The following is a 21,199-nucleotide window of genomic DNA, read 5'->3' as shown; positions in this document are numbered from 1 at the left end:
TGTGTGTGTGTGTGTGTGTGTGTGTGTGTGTGTGTGTGTGTTTGTGTGTATGTGCTTGATCATACACATACACACACAATGCAGAGAAAGAAAGGGTTTTGCTGCAAACTGTGCCACAGATCAATATATCAGTGTCAACTGTGTGTGTGTTCCCACTTAAAGACACCACTCTGTTTGATGCCTCTACACACACACACACACACACACACACTGTATCCAGGCCTGTAACAATGTTTTTTCATGATTATCATGGAAGCAATGTAGTGACAGATCTTCCTGTGTATTTGACAGTTTTCTAAGTCAAGGATATGAAACTTTAATGAATAAAAGACCAAAGCCTTCTTTTTTTGAAAAACACAAAAGCTCAGAGAGTGAGCAAGAAAGCAAAAAAAAAAAAAAAGCCCACGTGTCATCTGGAAAAGTCATGAATTTTGTTTTAACGACATCAGAGCACAGACTCAGTGACAAAAGCTAAGAAACAAAAAGCACTGTGCTCAACATGAAAACATCGTGTCTTGGAAGTGAAGCACCCTGTTTTCATACTTTACCAGAATTGTGAGAAGATATAGGAACAATTTAAAGTGCAGCAATTATGTAAAGGATACAGGAATTTTTTCCAGTTCACTGTCTTAAGTCGATTAATAAAAATATAAAGGCGAGGCATTGCTAAAGACAGCTTGTTTTTATCAAACTAATCCAGAAAAGAAGCTGACAAATTTATCAACTTATCTTAAGAGAAACACTCATTTGTTTGAGCATTGAGGTCATACAGGCATTTTAACTGCAACTCCAGCCAAACACATCACATGGGTAATTACCAGGTAGACCCGATAAATATCACTGAAGGGAAAGGCTAAAAGAGGACGGTAGAGGGAGGGCAAAAAAAAAAAAAAAAATGTATTGCCAATTTCCTTGCCAGTGAGAATTTTTAAACATCTTAAATGTCAGAGAACAGACTGTTTTTTAAAACATCAAATCTTTCACTTTACTGGAGAGGTCACAGAATCCTCTGGTGCATGAGTTGGCTGGAAGCCAGGTTCATGAGGTCTGCGCGAATAAAATAATAGGCAAAAGAGTTACATACACCAAGGAAGCTGGAGAGGAGCTTCAGGGTTTGGGTGGTGGCGTTGTAAACATTCCGCCAGTCGTAAGGCGGCATGCCAGGTGGACGATCCTCTGGAGGCCCATTGTACAGGAAGTTGGACAGCAGCTCGGCTGTCCACACTGTGCCGCTGAGACGCTGGTTGAGGAGCGCAGCAAACACTGGATCTGCCAGCAAAGCCTGATTTAAAAAGGCAAGAAGACAGGTCTAGTTATGGTTACTCTGGTTAAAAGTGAGAGGTTTAGAATGGATGTGGCACAAATGCAACGGAATCTGCATAAGGACAAAAGATCACAGCGTATTATTTTAGAAGAGAAAGCATAGGAGGTCAGCTTTGTTGGTGGCAGCGACATTCATTCTTCTGTAGACTGAAAGAGGAGCGTTAAGACAGGTGGCACTGTTGCACTTCACGCTCTGGGAGACACGGCCAAGAAGTGCTCATATACAGCATACATTATGAATGTGCAACACACACACACACACACACACAGCATATGCACATTTGCATGGACATATATCATGGGGTGTGAAAATGAATGCAAACTGACTGTACAAACACAAAATACAAGAACACAATCAGACCTACAGGCAAACGTTCATTCCCCTCCTGTCAATCCCCTTCTCCTGCATGATAAGAGAGATGTACACAAAGCCTCTTGCAGTCATCTGAGGTCACACACCGAGCTGCAATTGCTCTAATCGCGCAATGAATTAATAAGGGTCGATCTGGGAGGAAATATAACCTTGATGCAGTACTTAAGCACTACAACACATGAATATGCATGTGTGTTTTTGTTATGTGAAATAAACAGTTTAAATCATCTAAGACAATAGCTCTTGCATTATAAAATAATTTAACTCCCACCTGTTGTTTTAAATGCATTACCCTCCTGTTAGTAGCCATGACCCTTCCCCCTCACGCCCACCTAGAATTTCAACAGTTTCACGCTGCTGTGAAATTAACAGCAAAGTAATAATATAACACTCTTCCTTTAATGATAGTCTTAATAAACTAAAATTAAACATAACAGTGATTATATGCCATGTCATGCTCACAGATGAACACTGACAAGGAAGCGAAAGTTGCTGAGTATTTGAGACATACTTTTCAAAGCAATCATTCCAGCCGTTGAATATGTATGGTTCACATTTAAAAGTGGACCGTGTGGACTGGAGAGGAAAGGGCGCGGTACGTCAGTTGAGAATTGGGCATTTAAAGCGTGAAAGTCTGATCTGAGATTCAGATATATTCTGGCCAGTGCAGTGGCATTTCAGTGTCAACACTTCCAGTGATATTCTGCTTAACCTTAAGACAAAGTGTCAAATTAAGTAATCTGGATGTTGCATGTGACCTTTTAAAAAAAGAAAATCATAACATCCATCTTAGTGGGTCCTACATTAAGGACATGACCTGTCAAAAATGTTGGATTTGAAATGACCATAACTGTTAATCCAGCCCGGTATTTGAAACGCTCATTTGGCTACGACCGTGTGGCTTAATTTTCAGTGGTATTTTGGGCCAAAGAGTTGCAGATATGACATTTAACCTTGTTGTTCATGTGTCAAATGGAGTGGTTTGTCATGAGAGGATCCTCCAGTGAGGTAGGGAAATGTGTTTCACATTAAACAATGTCAACGTCCAGGATATAAAAGCTGTTTTCAGTATCAGGTCCTGTCATGCTGTAGGCGTTACCATATGTGAGAATTTTACTTGAAATACGCTATGTCAAAGAGGTCTGTGTAACTTCTACTGAAGTTAGCATTGCTAACCAGCAAACCCCAGCCTGTTCTGTCTTCAAATGCCACTTTGTACCTGAAAAGGCGATAGTGAGTCACCAGAGCGTCCAGGCTGCCCTCTGTCTAACATAAGATGAAAAAGTAGTGCTGCACGAAGATGGTTCAAGACATTTTTATCATTACCGGACAGTGGATATTACTGGGAGTAATGGAGAATAACCTCTCATTGCTAACTGTTAGATTAAGAGTTACACTGGAATGTCACCTCCAAACTCTTAGACAGGTAATTAACTCTACTGTGGCCTGCTGTTGTGTGAAAAAAAACTATTACATGTGCACCATGAAATCAGATTGCAGTTGTTCACGGTGTGATGGAAAATGGCAGATTATTGACTGAATTCTTCATTAAAACACAGTGAAACTGTTTGGCTGCGGTGTAAACAAATGCACTAGTTGCTTTTCTTCTCTATTTTTGCTCCAGAAGACCAGTAGTATTTAATCACATTTCGTGTTACCATGGTAACCAGGGGTTTCAGCAAATCGACAAGGACTGAAATCTCGAGGATTACAATTTTAATGCATAAATACAACGTAAAGGAAGGGAGAGTTTTGTCAAACATATTTTTCAAACACTTGTATGCTTGATCCGTTTCTGTACAGTGTGTCCTTCTATCCAGCTGCTACACCCTATGTCTTCTATCTCACATGTAGCTGTGGTGGTGGTGATGGTAATTGGTCCATCAACGTAAAACGTGTCTGCGACCTTGAAAGACCTCTGAAGATGACAAACCTCTGAAGCCACCAGCTTTGTAGGGAGAGGTGGAGAACGAGAGTGCCGGGCTGGGAGAAAATGAAGACAAAGGAGGATTGCTGGCCCATTTGTGTAAAGGTTAGGGCTAGGGTAATGAATACCCTGGCTATATGGAGCTCCCAATGTCTGCTTCCCTCCAGCTGCCTATAAGCTCATTTGGAGTGACACTGGAGTAATGTCAGTGTCAAGGAAATACGGCGAGAGGCAAAGAGAGCAGAGAGAGGGAGGGAGTGAAAGAAGTGGTGGCGAAGAGTCCGTGTCCTCTGCTTCCTTAGATAATCCTTTCTTCCTGGATGAAAATTATCCTGCACTTATCCATAATTACCTTCCGCCCTCTATTTCCATATCGAACAGAATGTGCAACAAAGTGAAATAAGCAAGGTGTTTACTCTCACCTGCAGCAAATATTGTAGGCTCATTATTTGCTTTTTTTCTGATTTTTACTAAAGCAAACCAGGATTTTTAGAAGAAGTTCAAGGATTATATGTCCCTATGGATTCAAAAGTTGTTGCACGCTGAAAAAGTCCAGCACATAAGCCCGCCAATAAAAATCACATTCTGTTGTTTTTACACTTAATAAGAGAAACAACACTCCTTAATCAACATATTCTAGTTTATGAGGGCTATGATGATGATGATGAGCTTTAAAGGTGTTAGATGTACAAATATAAGAGTGTTGTCAATCTAACTCAGTGAAACAAAGCAAAATAAGCCAGTTTCCTAAAAGGTCAGACTATTTCTTTAAGTTCTGTGCAGGTAAAAATCCCCTTTTCAAGACTTTTCAAGCCAAAGTGAAATCTGACTTCATAAAGATTTCTACAAAAAAAATGTCATCTGTGACAATCTGTTGGGAAACTAGACCATAAACTTCTCTGAATACCTAAAAGTAAGAAAAGTTTGTCAGAGAGGCTCTTAGTCTTACCCGTATTGCATTGACTTGAGAGCTATTCTCAAGGAAATCCCAGACACGTGGCCCAAGTTCATCCCACAAATCAACGAGTTCTTTGAGCGTAGCCAAGGCGTGGAATGTGCTATTTGCCTGAAACAAAAAGACAAAAAACAATATTTAACACTGTTGTTATCTCACCTTTTCCTGACTGAAAGCATACCCGCTGAGCCTCTTCTATTCGCTCCGAGCCAATCCATAGATGAAAGTACTCCACAGCTGAACATTTCAGCTAATCCCAAGGGGAACTCATCACATTGTAACACTGCCATCCACCCCATGGTGACGAATGTAAATGGGGTTATTTACCCCTGAACATTGACTTGTAAACAATCTATGTCTGGTGTGAAAAAAGGCCTCATGTGCCAGCACCGGGCCGCTTGCTGTGAACTCATTATGTATTCTCAATGCAAAACCCTCGCTGCCTGCCTGTTGTTTGTTTTGCTGATGCGCTTATCAAAACGATGCTAATATCTTGGAGAAATGTCATGTCATAAAAATACAATACAATCACGTTCCATGAACAGGCCTGACTAACTACTGTATTATCTTTGTTTTCTTTCGCAGCTGGTAACTTTGTGTGACATCCAGTGTCTGTTGCTTCATGTCCCCAACTGGCAGCTTTTTCAACCTGTTACTGATACCTGTAATTGGTCTGATCTTGTGCATACGGGATATTCAAGTACACCAAAAAAACAACAAAAAAAAAGTGATGTCGGGTTTTTACTAAACCTGCAGCTACTTTTCAAGAGCATGTAAAGTCAGTGTGTATGTAAATATGTTCCATTTTTCTCTCCAGGCTTACCTCTTTCACCAGCAGGCGAGCAGCAGGTGTATCAGGTGCATAGAGGACTTTCCCCCGCACTAACGGCTTGAAGGCGCTCCAGATGTAGCGCAGACCAGGTGTGTTCTCCAGGGTGGCAACAAGCGATTGACAAAAAGCATCTACAGAACAGAAGCAAAGAAGGGAGGAAAAACAGGAAATGTGAAGGCAAGAACAAGAAAATAACTCAAGAAGCTGTTAGATCAAGCTTTTAGATCCCTACAAAAAAAATCACAGAATTTGCAACACCCAAGAAGCAAAAGCAATAAATATTGAACACAAGCTTGAAATTTAGATGTGGTGGCAGCCATACAGCAACTCATCTCAACTTAGAAAGAGCAAATATGAACATGAGTTTCATTAAACATACATCTTGACATCTTTTGATTTCATATTTATGACGAAACCAGACATATCTTTAAAAAATATTTGTAAACCTCTATCTTTGGACAGACATACCACATTAATGATAAAGTTTATTTGATGCATATTGTGCTTGTTCTTCCACCGAACAATGTTGAGAAAATCGCATTCTCGTCAAGAAAAGAAATAAGAAAATCACGACCCAGCACCCCCAGTTCACACCACAGGGATGGCATTGATGCAATCACTGCACTTCAGAAGGTAACTACCGCTACTAACTGATACTGATGACTCATTTTTGTAGAGTCTCTATGAAAGGACCCATCGATTTTTCTGACACCGTCATGAGTATTAAGTGTTTCAATGTTGTTTTTTGTACAATAATCGCTTTGCAAGTACTACAAGCTCCTGGCCTCTGAGAACAACATACAGGAGTGTTGAACTAGCTTACTGCAGTACATTGTAAGGAAAGTCATATGATTGTTGGTTTTCTGTGAGTCACATTAAAAGATTTACAAACTGACTTAAGATCACCTGAGACACAACATCATATTTCATTTTCTTGCTAAAACATCACTTTGTGTATGTTTGAATGCTTGTTGTGGTTTTACTGCTGGACGTCATTTAATATTTTATTTCACTCTGAAAAGTTATTTCTTTGCTTTTCTTCTAACGAATTCGGGCAATTTTGGCAGTCGATTGGATTAAAAAAAAAAAAGAATGATTATATGAATATTATGTAAATTATACCTTTGGATAAAGGGTTTCTTCTACAGATGCGTGCTTCTTAAAACACACGTTTGCCGCCTCTTCTATAAGTTAGCAAGACTGTTCCTGAGAAATGTCCTAAAAATAATAAAATGAAAAGCTCTCCTGAAGTGGATATTGGGTCCGTTACTGGTACAGTACTTTATTATGCATCAGTGACCAGAGGGTTGCAAAGTGGATGTATTTACAAAAAGTTATCAAAAGTTAGTGTTACTTTAACTCACAGGCAGAGGAAAACACAAGCCAAGAGTGCACACCTGAATACAAGAGGAAAAAAAGTCGATATGCTCAGCAGCAGTGCGATCATTACTAATTTAACTTATCTGCCAACGTGAATATTGCCAGGTTGGGAGAACGCTGAATAGGTTAGGAGAGGACCTGCACAGCAGCAATGGAGTCTGAAGTCGAGATAAAGCTTGTGCTTGGACTGTGCCTGCCTTGTTGTGACTGGAAATATGTGAATCTTGTGGCGTAATCAGACAACTGATCAATTCAGTGTTTTTCCAATCTGACTGTCTGCCTCTCTGACATGTTGCCAACTGTCCCTTTTGTTCAGACACCCGTCATTACATCAGTGATTTTTCCAGTCCTCTTTCATTTCTCTCCTGTCAAGACAGCAACAAAACCTCAATCTTCTACTTCTTCTCATCTCACCAGGGCAACCATTCCTCCCCCATCAGGGAGATTTTAGCGGCCATTTTCAGTGCAATTAAATGCTAGCCTTTCTGCCTCCTGGCCATCTTTCCCAGGTGCTCCTGGGAGGTCTGTGCAAGGGCAGCTAATGGCCACCCCTTAGTCTGAGTCTAGCCAGCTGTTCCCTCCACAGACTGCACAGATGCCACTTCCTGCAATCATAACACTTGAAAGACAGGAAATGTATGCAACACATATCTCTGTAACTATCTGCTGTCAGGTGTAAAGATTTTGGTATTTATCGGCAGATCTGTAATCATCCACAGGAGAGAATTTTATATTATGCTTGTCAATAACAGTAACATAAAAGGGTTTAGAGTTCCAATAAAATAAGATGCCTTAAATGGACTGAATGGACTGAAACTCTGAGGACGTGGACTAATCACCTTAAAGTGAAGAAAAATCGGTTGCACTTTGCATACAGCTGAAACTGAAATTTATGTAACATAGTAACAAGAGACCAAAAAATAAAGGCTAATAAAGAAACACATTCAAAGACAGCAAGGAAAAGCTATTCAATTAGTACAGTAATGTTAATAATATTAATGGGGTAATAACCTGACAATAATGAAGGAATAAGGGTTGATGTTTTCAAAGTACTCCTGTCCATACATCAACTTTAAACCTCATACTGGTAAACTAATTTTCATCTAACATTGTCTCATGTTTTTTTAGCTCTTCACATGCAATTCGATATGTGTGTCTGCAACACATAGATTTTTTATTATTATTATTTGAATCCCTTGATATCACTTCTCTGAGCTAACTTGTTTCATAAAAATTCTGGGAACAGCCAGCAATGCAAACAGTCCTTGACCAACATGCTCAGGCTAATTGTGAGATACAAAGGATGAAGAATTCTTGGAGGGTTGAATGGAGATGGCAGTGACAAGTGCAATATTTCCTTTTATGATACTGTGTGTAGGAAAGGGAAAATCTGATTCTAGAGGTTACACATTCAAGAGAGCTGTGAGCTACGTAGTTCTTTCTGACAACAGATCTGTGTTTTATTCCAAAACGGTAAGTATGAAAGAACAAGAGAATCTGTTCTTTACACTAGTTTTAGCCACAGTCAAATAATTGCTTGGAGCCTCAAGTCAGCCCCTCAACTTACCTGGCAAATTTAATCAATTTGAGTTGCACCCTGGAGAGAGGCTCAGTTCAGCACTACAGTGAGACAGTGCCGTTGACACACTACAAATACTGGTGCTTCACGCACACACACACACACACACACCCTGCCGGGCACACACAATCACATGCGAAGACATGCACGTGTGCAAACACGTGGAAAATTACATTACTCTAGGTTCACATGACTCATACTCATACTTTGCACTTTCGAAGCAATACATAACCAAAGCACACACGTGCGCGCACACACACACGCGCATACCTGATATGACATGCCAGTCTAAAGTAAGCTAACCAGTGCATCAATAAAGAAGTACTTATTTCCGACAAGCAGTACAAATCAAGTGCTGTCTTGCAGCATTTCAACGGGAAGTCAAATAAGCGTGAATAAATGTCACTGAAGTCGCTCTTTTATAAGAGATCCAAAGAGAGGCCGCCTTGACATTCAGCAGTATGAGACGAGGTCTCTCTCACTCCCAACATCTGCCTCGACAGTCATGTATTCCGCCATTGCTGGATGAAGTATAAATTAAAAGGCATGTGCTTAAAACCAGGGTAACAATTACTAATTATGCAAAGACACCCATAGGCATGTACTCAGAGGACAATAGTGTGAGTGTTGAGATAATTAGGAAATGTTATGAGCAATGTCAGGGAAAACACACCAGGGAAACTAGGACAATACAAAATGAAAGTTATTTTGACAGATCAACAGAAGATGAATTGATCTGAAAAGTTGATGTTTGCCCTGGATACAAAACACAAAATACTCAGTGCGGTATGAGTTCAAGTAAGGTCACCAGGTTTATAGCCTCAGCTATGGTACTTCAGCTGTTTTGCCCATTTGTGTTTGCAGACAAAAATGGAGCCAAGCCATTCAATTTAGCAACAGCGAGAAAAACGATCTCTAAAATGAGCCATCCATGAGAGCAGGAGAGAGCCGACAAATTCATTTGCAAAATATTTTTTTACAAATGTATCCAACAAATACATAAATGTATGCTGCTGCAGAGCTATGTAATCACTTGTTATTCATGATAATCTGGAGGGCAAATTTTGAAAATGGTAAAATCTTAAAAGAAGAAGAAGAGATACCACCCCAACTGTTCTGGACCGTGACTAAGTTTTCCTTAGCTGTCAACCATTAATTGGGAACATTACTGAGCCGTTAACAAAACCTCACTGTTGCCCTTTATTTTTGCTACTCTACTATTCCTTTGAGTGTACTTTTACACTTACAAAGGAGTTGTAATTGGCCACTTATGCAGACACACTGCACTTTCCAGATTCATTTAACTGTACATAGAGCAACACAATGAAATGCCACAGCAAACCCAACACAGCCATTAGCATGCTAACACAGACTTTAGTGCTTATTTTGTATGGATGATACAATGTTTTTGTTAATTTGTGCTGGCACTAGCATGTAATTCCACTTTACAGTGTAACTTTATTCTGAGGCAAAAGAAGTTTCTTATTAAAATCTAATTTTGTGCAGTCGTCTCCAAAGAACCAGCATTTAATGAAACAGGAATGTGTGGCCTCTAATGAGCATGAGGCTGCAAGAAGCCATACTAAAGCCCTAAATCTTAAGGATTTTATGGAAAAAGATATTCAGGGATTTTAGCAGCTGTGCCCACGACCACCAACAACCACTGCGCTACATTTATTTACTCTTTCCCTTTTTAATACAGTGATAACAATGATTTCATGTTATAAGACTGTATCAGTTTCGCCCCACATGCTCAATATGAATGTGTTTTAACGCACGCTCAGCTGAGGGGTTGTGTGCCACAGAGCAGAGAGGCATCTTAAGAGTTTGACAAATACTAGCCAAATAATTAATGATTAGAACTGCATTGCTTGTACAGACGGGAGATATTCCCATTAGATGTGCTACTTCTTTAAACACTGTCAAACATCAGTGCATTAAAATGTCCACTGGAAACGCTGCATTTTCCACATATGTGGATACAGACACTTATGGGTTTAAAAAATGAAGAAATGGATGAATTATCTTTCTTTACATTATACTTTGTACAGCTCACAGCTCGCCAGTAAAACAAGCAGCACTGTCACATTAACAGGCCTATGGCATGTAAGGCTCACATTGTAAAGTTACAATTCAAATGTCCTAAAATGCTTTTGTATTTTTTGTTATTGACCCATGATGCAAACTAATGTCACATTATGTTCTGAATCACGTTTAAAAAATAAAATATAACTGAACTTCCAGGATTAATATACGTATATGGTCTAGTATATAAGTTTTTCAACATTGTACATTTATCCTTGGTTTACACTTGTGGTTATGTTGTCCAGCAATACTTAGATAGTTAAGATCAGTGTAGATAATATAATGGTGACATTAGAATTTGGCACCAAATTTAGACTTTCACAGCCAAATTTTGACTTTTCTCTGAGCGGACATACACCCACACCGAAAAGTTAAATGTTTGATAAAATAAAACATTGTCTTTGAAAAGATGGGCCTTAATCATTTTGTGAAGCATCCTATAGTGTTTCGCCTGAACATAAATAGGCATACTCTACTTGACTGTTAGTGTAAGTTTACACAACAAAGAACATGGTCAACGAGAGAAATTTCTGCTGTTACAGAACTGAGTCACAAACATCTTTTATCGAGGCTTCTTGTACTTTGATATACAGTCCACAACCCCTAGACAAATGTACGCATTGAGAAACACACTTTGATGCAGTAATGCCAGTAAAGCAGAGTGTCTTCTGGGTTAGATCAAAGTGTGATTCATATATCAGCACTCGACTCTCCAATCTGTCTTCCACAAATGCTTGTAAAATCTATCTTTCTTCTTTTATTAATTCAATCCTCACAGTCATGAGAACACTCATTTACCGACAAACATATCGAAGGTGGGTGGTGCGGCCCAGATTTTCAAAGCAGCGTCAATATACCATAGTTGCAATGTGGTTAGCTGAAATCCATGTTTCTCTAGCTGCACCAGGCTGCTGCAAAGTGCTCAACTCTGGTTGGATAAAGCTGTAAAGGTTACTTTGTACAATGTTACCATGTTTGTGCACTACATACACTACACAGACAAAAGTATTGGGTCACCTGACCCAAGTCCAACATGGACTTCAGTGACACCAAATTCAAAATACATAGACAGCTTTGCAGCTATAACAGCTTCCACTCTCCTAGGAAGGCTTTTCACAACATGTTGTGTTTCTGTGGGAATTTTTGCCCATTCATGCAGTAGAGCAATAGTGAGGTCAAGCACTGATGGACCAAAAGGCCTGACTCACTGTCTCCATTCCAGTTCATCTCAAAGGTGTTGGATGGGGTTGAGGTCAGGGCTCTTTATGGGCCAGACAAGTTCTTCCACACCAAACTCATCCAACCATGTCTTTATGGAACTTTGCTTCGTGCACTGGGGCTCAGTCATGCTGGAATAGAAAAGGGTCTTTCCCAAGCTGTTGCCACAAAGTTGGAAGCACAGAATTGTCCAAAATGTCTTGGTATGGTGAAGCACTGAGATTTCCCTTCATTGGAAGTGACAACAGCCCCATACCACACCTGAATCACTGATAAAGAGGTGTGTCTGAATACTTGTGTCTATATAGTGTATCATTAGGAGTAAGAAAGATAATGGCAATGTTTGCATGTAAATCTATTTCAAATGTTAACTGAATTAAAAAAAAATGCAAATTAATGTCTTTCTTTTCCATCTGTCAGGATTATTATTATTATTACTATTACATATTATTATTGCAATTATTAGCAGTTAGGTCATCAAGATCCAGAAGCAGTGGGTCGTGTTAATTCTCTGGATGAAAATGCAAACTGGTGGATGGAGACCCACCTATGACGTCCAGGTAACGTACTGGAGCAATTTAGACTCAATTTAGAATTTAGATCTCCAAGAGATTTTAAAGGCATCACTGAGATCTAACAGGATGGCCACTTCCCAAACATCTTCACAAACAGAGCCAGGTTCAGTGAAATCAACACAGTGCCAGGGAATGAGGCATACAAATGCTGACAATATGGAACATAACTGAACATGACAAAAGACGAGTTTCCAACGCAAAAAGTGTTTTAGTGACGCCATCTGTCCTCTGAGGGAAGTTTGGGTTGCCATATGGTCATGTTTGGGATGTTATGTATTCGTGTCTTGAGACTCTGCGCCACCTACACAACAACATCAGTTTCCAAGTTGCTCTGGACTTTCCTCCCCATACAAAGAAAAAAAAAAAAACAAATCTACATAGCTATGCCAGGCACAACTTTTAAATGGAGAGAAAAGCACTGATTTGATTGGTTACGATTGATGCTAGCCACTGACACAGCTAATACTGTATTTCAAAAGAAACCCAGTTTCCAGCTCTGGCATAGGTGCCAACTGTGCCACAGGTTCCTGGTTCCTGCGTCCACGCAAGTAGTCACATCCTGTGCACTCGGATGACGAGACGAGTGTGTTTCTCTCATATAACATATATTTTGATAGCTGGCTTTGAAATGTCTGTGCGTTTATTGTAAATAGATCCCATTTAATTACTTTTAGTCTTTGTTCATTAACAACAAACCTAACCCAAAGAATGTGGACTGAGCCTGCTGAAACAAAGCTTCACTAGCAGACAGATATTTGTACGCTCCACACCGTTTTCTCCATCAAACTGTCAAAACCCCGTCTGACATGTCAAATTACTAACATCTGAAATGTTAGTAATTTGATTAGTTGCGATTCATATCACATTGCGTCACACATAGTTCCTTTTCCCAAATAAAACACAGTCATGCTGGCTGATTATGACCAAAAATCAGTTGCACTGCCATGAGGTATTGTCTAGAGTGGCTGCTGGTTGCTAAAAAAAGTAAATAACCAATTTGTCATTTTCCTGGCTATAACTACAGCACTGTAAAGACAAAATGGAGATAAATAATTCAGACACAAGTACAATGTTTTACAGTACGGATTTTGTTGCAGCACTTACCGGAATTGTTGCCCACAAAAAAGGTTTGATTGCTGTTAGCCAGCTGTCGAGGTGGACGTAAATTGATGGACATATTGGTGGAATTGAAGTCAGACTGCCTTTCACACAGCAGCATATTCATACTGCCAAACATGTCACTTTGAAAATCCAATTCAGTAGCAGCCTTAAAGATCATGGAGTTCTGCAACCGGGTGACCTGGATGCAAGAAAAGTCGGTATTTTGAAAATACACATATTAAAAAAATAGCCGTGTCATTAGAGACTACAAATAGTCCTGTATACGAGACAGCAGCAACACTAACCTCCTCAAGCACAGGTAATGCATCTTGAGTGATTTTCCCCAGCAATGTCGCTGTGTCTGCTGCATTCAGATCCAAAGCTGAAGGTAACTAAGGGAGGGGATGGACATTTGTTTTGTATGAATGAACATGCATGGCCAAAAATTAAAGAATTAATACAACATACAACATACATACATTCTAACTGCAGGAGTGAAAATATTACAGCTGTCTCTGCATGGGCTGTTCGCCTGCACGCAACCAAAGCCTCAAATGTGATTGGTCAGTACTACTGCAGGTTTTCCCACACAATCGTTTATACGTGATGGCATACCACAATATCAAAATTGCCAACCACATATGAATTTTATATTTTTGAAGCTGTGTGCCTCTGCCTGTCTCTCTCACACACACAAACACATTATGTGTCTTCACTCTCTCCCTCACATGTGCTGACAATGGCACATGATCTGCAGAGAAACAGAGAGTTCACTCCAGTAAAGTAGAACGTGGAAGTAGAACTACTGTGTTAATCAGTGCCACATTGGTTTTGTTCTGATAAGCTCATAAGCAACAAGTCTCCTCCATATGCTTGCTCATCTCATCTCAGAGCAAATACAGCAAGAACTTAAAACACTTAAAATAAGGTGGAGAATGAAGTAGAATGCAAATGTTAAAATAACATATAACCTTAAAAATTTCAAATTTATTCTAAAAAAAATTATAATAATAATGATGATGACCTGTGGCCCATCATTAGGTTTCAGTCTGGGGAGGGAAAGGGGAAAAGTTATGGCACCAATGGTTTATAGACATTATACACACACACTAATTTGACCTGTAAATTGTATCCTAGCATCATCATCACTGACAGTGGTTCATAAAAGCTGCATTAAAATGACAAGTGTTACCGTGTGTTACAGTGACATTCTGAAGGTACACAGTATGTGTCCAATTAGAAGGAGTAAATGGCATGCCCTTTCAACCACTGTCATTTTCATGCATCAAGTGTCAAGTATAGGCTGTTACAGGAAGGCCTGTATTGTCTTTCAGCAATTAAAATTACAAAGGTCATTAATGTATGCAAGGCATAGATCCAGAACGACAGAAAGGAGAAGGATCAGAAGGCCACTACAGGTGCACTTAGACTGCTTTAGTATTTCTTAGATAAGACTTTAAAGCATGGTTTGAGTCCCCAGCAGATTCATTTAGGATCACTTTTACTCTCAGACATGAAGAGGACACTTAGCAAGAAAACGGAGGAGTCTCAGCAAAGCATCGAACCACACACAAGTCACCGATGGAAGGAAAAAGCCCATCCTTGTCACAAGAGGAGGAAGACAAGGTAAAAAAAAAAAAAAACAGCACAAAAAAGATTTCTCAAAGTCATCTGAGGTACTCGTCTGATGAAGTTTCCTCTGTATTTTCTTACTATAGATTTCAGTAGCTGTGTGCAGGTTTCTTTTTGCTAATGAGGAAAACTAATTAGAAAAATAATTCCACAAAAATGAAATAACCACATATATGTTAAATGGAACGAAACATGAAGATTTGTTGAGCTAATGAACTGCAAAGGAGATTATGCTATGAAAGACAAACTGTGACATTTAAATGACCTTTGTTGAGCCACACATGCATGCAAATGTTTTATTTTTTTGTTGTTTTTTTTTTTTACTGAAACAATTTCCAGAAACCTAAACACAAACTTCTTGAACCGTTTAAATCTACCTAAGTGATAAACCCTCCCTTGTCCTTTTCTTTATGCAGTTGTTGTTATCACAATCATTCAGCGACGTCAAGCTTTAAGTGTGAGAGCTTGATGTTCTTTTCCATCCATTTGCTTGCGGCGCTTAAGAGCTTTTGCACCATATCTTGTCTGGCCTTTTGGTTTTTTTTTTTTTCTTTCTGTGTCTGAAAATGCCTGTGGGCTTAAATTGTTCAAATGCTCTCTCCTACGAACTTCCTGCCTTATCACTTATTTATTGGATTTGCTGTCCCATATATTTTCTCTCAAAGATAAACTCAAAGAAAAGTGCAGGCTTTCATCATCCCAAAGGGAGCTCAGAGATTTAAAAGAACTCGAGAAAACTTTGGTTCTAATAAATAATTCCCACCTGATTGCATGCATTCTAGTAAAATCACTTGAAGACACAGAGGTGTGAATCACCATGACAATTTTAAAAGCTTGGACCCTGTGGGACAAAATATGATTTCTCACTCAAAATGGAAAAAAATAAAAATACAAGATAATGGTGCAGTAGGTGTTCAGGTGTTAGTTTTGGCATTGATGAATTGGCAAGCTTAGACTGAGAAAAAAAGCTTTGACTTCCTTCTCTTAGTCACAGATCCAGATAAGCATAACTGCTCACTTTAAAAACAGTTACTCAATTGGTTGGCACAGAACATCATCATCTTCTAATTCAATTGACAGCAAGCCATGTGAGAATTATAGATAGAGCTGACCTTGTGCCCATACTTTTAAATTGTATTAATCTGCACAGATAGTTTGACCTTACACTATTTAATTGATAGAACATTCATGCCGAAAATTACCCTGTGAAACCATGTATACTTTATTTATCTCTCATTTATCATAACTCCCATGAAGAAAACGCTAAAAAGAAGAAAAGTCAACAGGAAATTTTGGCATACAAAAATCACCTACGCTACCTAAAGGTTTGCTCAGGAGCTCGGGAACACATTTGAACCGCCAACCCTGCACAAGCGGGCCTGCTCAGCAATGTAGAAGCCACATTTTATCAGCAAACAATGTAAAGGTGGTACATGATAGATGTTTTTAACGATAGCAGGAAACATTTAGACTCCCTGTAACTCTGAGTAATTCCACCTCACAACCGAACTCAAGTCCTGAGGTTAACAGACTTCTTGTACTGTGAGCTTTAACATTCTGGCCATTTGCCATTGCTACATTTGGAACCTTGAATGATAGACAGCTAGTACTAGACCACCTCTTTCTTATAATGGGACGCAAACACTGCACAGCACTGAACTGCTCAGAACCTGCTTGACTCTGTAGGTACTGATGTAATAACATGACCGACAAGTAATATCCAGTGACAGTGTTAGAAGGGAAGCTTCCACTTCCACTCCCAGTGGAAGCTAGCTAGCCTACCTAAGTTTCACTTTCCTAGTGGAATAGAATTTGAATAACAAAAGTGCATAACCAAAGCTGTGTATGATATAGGGAAATGTTGTTGATATTTAGACCTGGACACAGCAGCATCGCTCAGCCTTGCTTCCAATGAATGATTTGATTCGCTGTTGAAAAATGAAAAAATACACACAGTGTCTTCAGTTCGACTTTAAAGTGCCTGATGGAGCTTTCATATTCATCCTCCACATTGCTCCTCAGTTGCACCAGCGGTGGCTTAGAGTTTCAAATTTACATTTTTAATACCACCTTCATTAGCCCAGATAGTGTCATTTGTAAGAATGCAAGATTTGGGCGACCTTGCCGAGCAGGAATGGGGACTTTTCAAACATAGACATCATATCCTGCATTATTACTGCAGTGTCCCCATCAGGCCAATTAGGGTATACACAGCTCCCAAATGCATTCACTCTTCAACTTTGTCAAAATTACACTAATTGTGCCCGAGTTACAATGCAAAATTCCTCTCATCAAACTCAAATGAGACATGTTGCGAGTTTTGTTCGTTATGTGCGGATGACGGCAAAGGAAAGCTCACCTCGGAAAGCACTTTCCTCGCATCCAGATTTTGCAGGAGGACTTGCTGGGTGTTAATCAGCTGCTGTGGAGTGAGGGAGCAGCTGACATTTTGAAAAGCCTCCTGTTCGGCTTGGCTGCTAAATTGGACATACTGATCCAGATTTGTCCCCTCACACAAGATGCTCCTCAGGTTGCCTGGCCTTGGGATGCCTATCATCTGAAAAATAAATATCAACCTTGGTAGAAGTCGACAAACAAGAGAACTCTGAATTTGACTCGAACTTATTCATTCAGGTGTGTGGCGTCCTTCACGTTTCTTTTATTGGCAGATGGTATGCAAAATGACATCACAACTCAAACGTAAAGTTTTGTTTTCATTTTAATCAAGCTTCATTTTTCTTAAACGTCCCTCTAAGAAAGAATGACATAAAGTACTGCACATATGCACAAACAGCGACACTTCAGAGAAAAACCTGACAGAAACAAACAGTAAAACCCCCACACATAGATGCATGCACACAGAAAAAAATCATATCAGACAGCATACAGTGACAGATGAGCAGAAGACAAGTGAACTTTTACTTTCTGGGCAAATAGCAAAGTTTGCACAAGAGCCCACTGCAACCATCAGAATGCCTCATACACAGTAGGGAGCTTCTAATCAGCACACATTTTATTTAAGCATCCTTGCCAATGTCACTGAAACATAATTACCTTCTTTCAGCTCATTTAATATTTCTTGGTGCATCCCACAGTACATTGCAGAGCAGAAAAGATGCTCTTATTGCTGTTGCAACTTAATTTCATTGTATCATCATTTCATCAGCGTAAGCAGCTTCAAACAACTGTCGAGCAAATACTAGGGTTCCCTTTGATTATGACTGTCAAGACAAGGAGTCCCAGAGGCAGTTCTTGGCTAGGACATTTCATTCTTAAATGTTCAAGTGCAACACTTTTGGCACTCTTTTGAGCATTTTTATAACATTTAAATTCCTTCATGTACAAAGGGAGGTGAAAAATTGTGTTTCAAAGCAGATGGGATTGGGAGGAGACTCAGCATGTAAGCAGAGTAGAGAAATGATACTCACTGAATTGAGCTTAATCTCAGCATTCATGAGGCTTTGGACCACTGCTGGTGGCGCTGACAGATTGTCTTTCAGATGAATGGAGAAAGTCTCATTGTCTCTCAGAATACTTCTTAGGATCACTGGTTGAGCTTAAACATAAAGATGGAAAAACTGAATTTTAAAAATGTAACAATTTAAAATGCTTTTACTAAACAGCACAAGATGAAATATAGAACACAGCAATGCAGTTTATGTTTACATGTGCACTGATAACTGGTCAGATTTACGCTATATTTCAGCCACAGAGCCACCTCACTTGCCATCTGCACTGCAGATATTGTGCGGCCCACCCTGCAGCATTTCCGTCTCTGTCTGTGATCTTTGTCCATCCTCCCGCATTTGATTTTCACACTGCTCTTCACGATTAAGGGCGTATGCAGAAACGTGTGTGAGACTTGTGTCATTTGCCCTCACAGACACCATGAGAAGACACCCATGCAGAAGAGCCTGCCGTGTAACTAATAGGACAGCAGCCCTTCCACTACAGTGGAAACAGTGAAAGGTTGATCTAAGCAAAGCACCACAGAAATTATTCTCTTGTTGAAAGGACAAGGTTGAGGCTCAGTTCCCTGACTTTACAAAAATCACTGCAGTGCAGCTACTGTGCTTCTAAATCCAGGGATTTCAGTGGAGAGAATGGTTAAATAACTAAAAAAAGGCAATGGTCAAGCTATGAAAATTAGCAAAAGTAAGTAAAATGAAATTAAAATCCTCAAATTTCATGCACACATCTTAGTAAAACAATCAATGATTTGGTTTTGTCACGCATGTTGCTTGGAGTGGCATTATGATCTGATAAATTTGATTTTAAATTATGCTTTTTAGATGACTGTTGCAATTAAATCCTTCACTGGTGCAATTAGGAGATGAACACTTGAACTGCATGAGTGGTGGATAATTTGTTGCTAAACATGTACCACATTTTTAATCAGCCATTTTCTCCTGATTAGCTGCCCACAGGTAGTCTGGACTTTAAAGAGCCAGCTTGAAAAACCAATTGACTGATCATTGTTAACCCCCCCCCCCCCCCCCCCCAACACACACACACACACACACACACACACAAAACGGCTCAGCATAGGAGGGATCCTGCTACAGCATAGTCACACATGCATGAACATACTGTTTCCATACAGCATGTGTTTTCTACATGTGATGTTAAGAAGGGGTTACGTAATTTAATTAGATCAGCTCATTTGCAAGTCTCATACATGCAAGTTAGTCAATTATCAGGATGGAGGGGGGGGGGGTGACTTGTACGGAGTTATTCAAGGTTCAATAAAGATAAATGTTTGAGGAATATAACAATCATTCGGCATTGTCTGCAGTTAATTATGCTACTTGATGTGCTTATGCTTATACTCTATACAATACCTCCTTATTCTTTACTGAATATATATTATTATGTCCCTCATGACTGCAGGAGCATCAAGGGGGGGCAGACACAGTTAAATTATGGGGAAGCAGAACATGCTCAGGGCGCCTCCTGAACACTGTTGCCCTTTTGATTGAAGTGACCACCTGAGTCTTTTAATCAACCTCTGGCAAAAAAAAATAAAGAAATAAAAAAAGGACAACACAATCGCCTTTGCCATCCTAGTCTTTTGATAGTACTCCATTCCCCATTCTTGTTAATGACCTTTTGTGCTCTGGCGTCAGACAGTGAATGCCATTAATTATACCCGGGCTTAGATCTCTGATGGATTTAATCTTGTATATTACAAGCCAGCGACCCCAAAATGCAAATGGCCCACAATGCATTTGTTGAACAGCACCCCCCCCTTCCCCTCCTCCTTTGTCTTTTTGCAAATTAGGTGCCGTATGAAAATCTGAATATCATCAGGCTAAATGAGCCTAATGCAAAGCAGCAACTTATCAAGACAAACGATCTGTCAGTCTGCACGGCAAATTGCATCATAAATAATCACAGCATTGTTTTTGAGGGATAAAGGGGAATAACAAATCCTCCAAGTTGTCATCTGCATGAAGGGGATACTTTCCTTGATGAAGAGTACTTAATAAAGACACAGCAGAGTGATTGCTGATGAGGCTGAGTATTTTCTATACACACCATATTTTAATCATAACTAATTTTATATCAAGATACCCAATCTAGACAGCATTTGGTAACAAGGTTCTTTCCTGAATACTTTGTTTAAAGTCTGTGCATTAAGAATGTGATACCCAAATTCGCTTACCATTAGCGGGATTAGCCTGTGACATGACTGAAGTCCACTGGTTGATGTCATCGGCTAGCAATTGCGCCTTGCTGAGAATAGATCTGTTCACCAGGAGGGTTTGGAATTCTATCAATATCCCAGCAATTCTGGTTGACAAGAAAAACAAAGAAGATTTTAAATAGATATAAAATCTGAAGTCACATTCAGTTAAATTCTCATGCACAAAATCTTAGAGGACAGAGAAGGAAACGTCACAATACGTACATGGAGCTGTTGAAGTTGTTGACTTGGCCTGGTGTCTCTCCTGGCGTTGGATAGCTCAAACAAGGATTGTCGATGTTACAAATCATACCTTGAAGCCAGGGCAGCACACCAGCCGATGGCATGGCTTTATTTGGATAGTGACCTAAAGGAATAGATTTACTGTATTCACCTGCCCAGCTGCGTGACTAACACTTTGTCGTTTTGAAATACAGATGCAGCGATGTCACAACAAGGGTTCATATCAGGTTATATTTTCCTCCACGTTTTTATGTTATATATGTACTAACTTGGAGTTATGACTCGTTATA

The 21,199-nt window shown here is 39.6% G+C and overlaps 1 protein-coding gene across 6 annotated transcripts in view; it reads right to left on the bottom strand.

Moving 5' to 3' along the window:
- The window catches only part of LOC124054208 (phospholipid-transporting ATPase ABCA1-like), a 131,361-nt gene that overhangs the window by 100,642 nt on the left and 9,520 nt on the right, over nt 1-21,199 (bottom strand). For all 6 annotated transcript variants that reach the window (XM_046379899.1, XM_046379901.1, XM_046379897.1 and 3 more), the window contains 9 exons: nt 20,892-21,033; nt 20,646-20,773; nt 18,409-18,536; nt 17,340-17,537; nt 13,654-13,740; nt 13,352-13,547; nt 5,402-5,541; nt 4,573-4,689; nt 1,085-1,282 (listed from right to left, as the gene is read on the bottom strand). In XM_046379899.1, coding sequence (XP_046235855.1) covers nt 1,085-1,282; nt 4,573-4,689; nt 5,402-5,541; nt 13,352-13,547; nt 13,654-13,740; nt 17,340-17,537; nt 18,409-18,536; nt 20,646-20,773; nt 20,892-21,033 — 1,334 coding nt within the window. The remainder of the gene's footprint in view (nt 1-1,084; nt 1,283-4,572; nt 4,690-5,401; nt 5,542-13,351; nt 13,548-13,653; nt 13,741-17,339; nt 17,538-18,408; nt 18,537-20,645; nt 20,774-20,891; nt 21,034-21,199) is intronic.

Source organism: Scatophagus argus, chromosome 23 (genome assembly GCF_020382885.2).
Source record: "Scatophagus argus isolate fScaArg1 chromosome 23, fScaArg1.pri, whole genome shotgun sequence".
NCBI classification, from domain to species: domain Eukaryota; kingdom Metazoa; phylum Chordata; class Actinopteri; family Scatophagidae; genus Scatophagus; species Scatophagus argus.
The sequence above is the reverse complement of the archived record's forward strand: the minus strand, read 5'-3'. Positions and strand labels throughout refer to the sequence as shown.